This window comes from Primulina tabacum, chromosome 12, assembly GCF_025594145.1.
Source record: "Primulina tabacum isolate GXHZ01 chromosome 12, ASM2559414v2, whole genome shotgun sequence".
Taxonomy (NCBI): Eukaryota; Viridiplantae; Streptophyta; class Magnoliopsida; order Lamiales; family Gesneriaceae; genus Primulina; species Primulina tabacum.
Genome location: NC_134561.1, coordinates 34,505,344 through 34,510,647, shown reverse-complemented (window position 1 = coordinate 34,510,647; position 5,304 = coordinate 34,505,344). Strand labels below are relative to the sequence as shown.

The 5,304-nt window shown below is 38.6% G+C and overlaps 1 protein-coding gene across 2 annotated transcripts; it reads right to left on the bottom strand.

The window, feature by feature from the left end:
• Positions 1–316: 316 nt before the first annotated feature.
• LOC142520651 (DEAD-box ATP-dependent RNA helicase 20-like) lies at positions 317–4,974 on the bottom strand. Of its 2 annotated transcripts, none has more exons than XM_075623728.1 (10): positions 4,827–4,974; positions 3,638–4,305; positions 3,267–3,446; positions 3,019–3,180; positions 2,777–2,931; positions 2,308–2,400; positions 2,071–2,156; positions 1,772–1,998; positions 707–940; positions 317–597 (listed from the first exon to the last, which is right to left on the bottom strand). In XM_075623728.1, exons 1-10 carry the CDS (start codon positions 4,961–4,963, stop codon positions 470–472), a joined length of 2,070 nt encoding a protein of 689 aa, XP_075479843.1. In that variant the 5' UTR covers positions 4,964–4,974; the 3' UTR covers positions 317–469. The 2 variants fall into 2 exon arrangements, 1 of the variants encoding a protein (XP_075479843.1); XR_012813964.1 differs by lacking the exon at positions 317–597 and adding an exon at positions 1,062–1,228 and having other exon boundaries at positions 726–940.
• Positions 4,975–5,304: the final 330 nt, after the last annotated feature.

Below are 5,304 nucleotides of genomic sequence, written 5' to 3'. Positions count from 1 at the left end.
AATCAAGTGACTACGAATAATTATGCATAAACTACAACTTATTTTAGTAGTTTATTACTAATGCGTATGGGAAAAACATATGGTTATTCGATTGTTGGGAGTTTGAACAAACACTACACAAGACTTGAAATACTTATATTCATGTATTTTCTAACCTAAATTCATAAAGAGACGAGGTATTCGGCACTCGTGCTAATATATGGAGTCCATACAATACAATCCATTGGTTTCGAGATCCGCGGAGTAGCATAAACTAACCGTATAATAGGCGACAGAAGCGAGATGACTACACCAATCATCTCGACAAACACACGGATTATTGCACAAATTATAATAATCTTAAAGTGTATTCTTCCAATCTTCATGGCGAAACAAACATATTTTTAACCCGGCACACTTTCAGCACTACGCAAATTAAAACAAGTCATGTTTTCCCAGTTAATGCAAGCAAATAATAATTTAGTAAAATCTACCATGGCCTCTTGCCACCAAGAGGAATAGTGTTGGTTCCAGAAACTGAAACTGCACCACGGTTGCCAAAAGCTCCTCCTCCTCGACCACGTCCCCATCCGCGTCCTCGGATGTTGCTTCCAGAAGCTGCCAAGAAAGTTAATGAGTGTGTGTAACCAAGCCCTTGAAGGATATTGAAAATTTCCAAGTGAAGTGAAGAAAGGCTATTTTGCAAATGAAACTCTAGAATGCTTACCCCCCATGTTAGAGCCACCGGTTCGTGCCATAGCAGAGAGTTGAGGAGGAACAACTTGCCCTGCTTGCTGCAGGATTTTTATGAGTTCTCTTGCATGCTTGGCATTTCCATGAGTGAAAAATGTAAAAGCCATGCCCCTAGCTCCTGCACGACCAGTTCGACCAATCCTGTGGACATAATCCTCTAGAGATGTTGGGAAATCATAATTTATGACACATTTTATGTCCTTCACATCTACAGCACAGAGAAAAATTGCATCAGATGTAGACATTGTTAGACAATCCCCTTATCCCTGCACTCCTAAGATCCAAGCTGTTCGAACAAAAGATTGAACACATTCTTTAAAGGTGCCTACCTAGCTTTACAGGGATAAGGAGCAGTTCCTCCACTACAATTCAAAATCGAATTCCAATGATGTACAATCTCGCAAGAGTCAACCGGCTTTCAAGACTACCAGCTTCCCGAGTGTGGATCGATGGGTGCATGAAATTCAACTATGTTACTCAGACACGCAGGAGCACACTGCATGCAGAAAATGTCCAATAAATAAAAATTAGGTTTCTTAAGTTAAGAGTCGAAATGATCACCGCATACCAAAGACAGCACAAATCAAAAAATCCACTAAGCTATGATTTCCTAGCCTAAAACAGAGGAATAGTACATCGGTAAACCTCGCCCCTTGCGTCTGTCTAAAGAAGCTGATATCTTAAGGCAGTATACCATGAAGAGGAATCATTTGGAACAGTCAAAATCGCTCTTCTCCTTGCTATTCAACCAACTTCTAAAATAATCCTAAACTAATTCTGGGCAATTTGACCTATTCAAGGGATACAATAAACTCAAATCCTGAATCCAACCAGTGATTCCTCCTCTGACATTAAAGGCACCACTCAAAAACAACAGCTAAGTTCTATAGGTAGCAGCCAGTACGCATGATAGCACCATCTTATGCACCCAAACCACATTATTCTCAGGAACATGGAGGACAGCCGGGAGACGTGCCCATATATTTGGAAAACCAAAATGTGAGACTAAAAATTTCCTAAGCTATGAGATTAATCCTACCAAGACCACGAGCTGCCACATCAGTGGCAACCATTATCGGATTTCTGCCACTTTTAAACTCAGCCAGGACCCAATCCCTTTCATCCTGGGTCTTGTCACCATGGATAGATAAAGCTGGCCATCCATCCATTCTCATCTGTTTTGTGACTTGATCACAACCTTTCTTTGTCTCTACAAAAATTAATATCTTACTTCCATCCATCAAGTCTTTTAGCAATTTTATCAGCCTGCAGAAAGATTATGAAGTAAGCAACAAAAGAAGTACCGAGAGAAGAGCAGAGTGTAGCAACCAAAATCACCTGTTATACTTCTCCAAATCAGTCATAACTTCAACAACTTGGTGTATAGATTGGTTCGCTTTCAGATGCAGAGACCCGATGATAACCTGTTACACATCAACATTATAAGATAAGATGTCATGTATCGAACTAAAAGTACATACAATCTAGCAATCTTTCTAAGGAGAAGCACTCAAGCTGATCACTCTGACCTTGTACAACAGATAAAATTATTACTTTGAAAAAATCAAGACAAACCTTGTATGCATTGCGCAGGAACTGTCTTGCCAAAGTCTCTACCTCCCTTGGCCATGTGGCACTCCAGTACAATGTTTGCCTGTCAGGACGTATCTGCATTGAGTGAAAATGATTAAACCTTTGAACTTTCAGTTAAATTTTTAACCAGTAAGGTGATAAAAGTTGTTCGATAACATATCATGTTTTTATCATCTTTCTTTTGACTGCTACTATTTCTATATTACAGTTTTCCAACATATTATAAAGTATAGCATGCAAAAATTGGTGGATCAAATTCATACAATAAGATCATAAAGGAGCACCAATACATGAGCTACATCTAGATTATTAAAATGAAGACATAGAACTGCCATGCATTATTTCTCATGTCATTGAGGCCCTTTTCAAAAATCCAGCCACGAGGTCAAAAATGTCAAACTAGACACAAATTTATTACACTTGTAAATGAAACAGAAACCTGTCTCAATACCTGAGAAACAATTTTTCTGATTTGAGGTTCAAACCCCATATCTAGCATACGATCAGCCTCGTCCAGTACCAGGTATGTCACTCTTTTCAAGTTAGTATGTTGTGCTTCTAGCATATCTATCAATCTGCCCGGCGTAGCAACGACAACTTCAACTCCTGATATTTTCAAGCAATTTCCAAAAATAAAAATCAGCATTCCGGAGTCTTAACTAATATTGAAAACAAATGAAAAAGGTGAGATACCTCTTTTAAGGTCACGAACTTGTGGACCTTTTGGGGCACCACCGTAGATGCAAGTACTCCTTATGTTTGCATATGAAGTAAATTTTACAGCTTCTTCTTGAATCTGAACAGCCAATTCTCTAGTAGGTGCTAGTACTAGTACAACTGGACCTTCACCTTGTCCTGTTATTCTAGCTAATTTTATCACAAGATTGATATGCACACAGATAAAAGGAATGCAACAGAATAAAAGTCGCACAAGGACTTACTCAGCTTGGGTTGAGCACTAACATGAACAAAAGCAGGAAGCAAATATGCCAAAGTCTTTCCAGAACCAGTCTCAGCGATACCTATTAGATCTCGACCCCTTAAAGCCATCGGCCATCCTTGGGATTGAATAGGAGTTGGCTCAACAAAGCCCAATCTAGCGATGACCTCCAGGTAATAATCTGAAAAATAAATAAATTCATAAGCTTAATTCAAGCAACTAAAAAGTTAATAATCAAAAAGTAAAATAAAATAAAGGAACATGCAAAATTGTTAAACTAACACAGACACAATAATTTATGTGCGACTTAAACTGGTCATCATGAAATATTTAGTGCAGAAAAGTTGGCTTGATATAATAAATAATATATACCAGGAAAATTTGCTTCTTGAAAAATTCTAATTGGCTTGGGAACATCATGACCTTCAACAGTAATCTCCCGCCTTGCACGATACATCGAAACTTCTAGCTCGGTCATTGCCCTGATAGATGGGTTTTCCACATAAAAATCCTTTTTAAACCCAACTAAGCCTCTAAAGTCTTGCTCTGGAAGATTAACATAATCTAAGTCATCACCCCTGGGCCTACCCCCTCTTGCACCACGGCCTCCATCAAAACCACCCCTGATAGCACCACGCCCACTGCCAAATTCATCAACATTCCTACCCCTACTATGACCTGGATTAAAACCCCTATCAGAGACACTGGCTCCCCTCCCACTGTCATGGCTTCTTCCGCCATCTCTCCTATCTCCAAAGCCACCGTTGTTGAATCCTCGTCCTCCAACTCCGGCCCTGCCCCTGTCGGAAAAATCACCACCATAGCTCACATTATACCCTCTTCCAACACCGTGATCAACAGAAGGATACCCACTAAAACCAACACTACCTCCTCCAGCTCTTACACCAACCGCTGTATGTGGTGGTACCACGGGAATGGCTCCATAAGAAGCATGAGCTCTGCCACGATCATAGCTGGGTGGGGGCCCAACACTTGGCACTGGAGGCGGAATCTCTATCGGTGGCTGTCCCATGAAACCGCTGCAGTACAAAATGAAATAATAGCACCATCAGGAAGGCCATCAATCACCGTACCCTCTCACTTTAACGTAAATAAAAACATCAATTTGCTCGATTGCTCGAATATCACAAATTTAAAGAAAAAGAAAAGGAAAACCCAACGAAAATGGAGTACCTTCTCCCCGTTAAACTTGTGTCATCAGTCAAATATATGGATATCAATTCGCTCAATTGCCCAAACGTTCCAAATTGAAAGGAAATAAAACGAAATCACAATAAAAGGGATAACCCGAATACAATAAACGCACAAGCAAAATATACTCAAAAAGCACAAAATTTGCAAAACTATTAACAACACATAACCAATTAAAGGTACACAAACATAATATACTTAAAGTCACAAAATCACAAAGCAAGTAACAATAAATACGACAGAATTGTGCTAAATCGATACAATATACCTGGAACTAACTAGAAAAATTCACAGAGAAATACTTATACGCCGTAGAACAAATATATAGACACAAAATACAAGCAAATACCTTCGGCGCTGGCGATAGGATGCTGCATCCTGGAGCCTGGGATCATAGTTATTGTACATTATTAGGGTTATGGATGGCAGATTGAGAGGGAATCGGGAATAAAAGTAGAACGAAAAGAATTTGAACGCGTCATTCATTTTCGATTTCTCAAATTTACATACTCCTCCCCGTAGTATTGCCAAATTACGAAACATCATATCCGAAACTCGTAATTACATTTACATCCTTGAGCTAAAGTATTCACACTTTGCTCCCCTAAGTTTTTGAAAATTCGACTCCCCTCATAATTTTATTAAAACATACTATTGAAGTTATTTAATTTAATTTACTTGCTTAATTTAAATTTCCTTTCTACTTTGAAAACATCATATTAATATTAAATTATTTTATTAGAATTAATTATATTACTTCTAGGTAATACTTAAAATTTTTCTCCGACTATATCATATATGGTAGGAATTTATAGTCATTTAAAAAA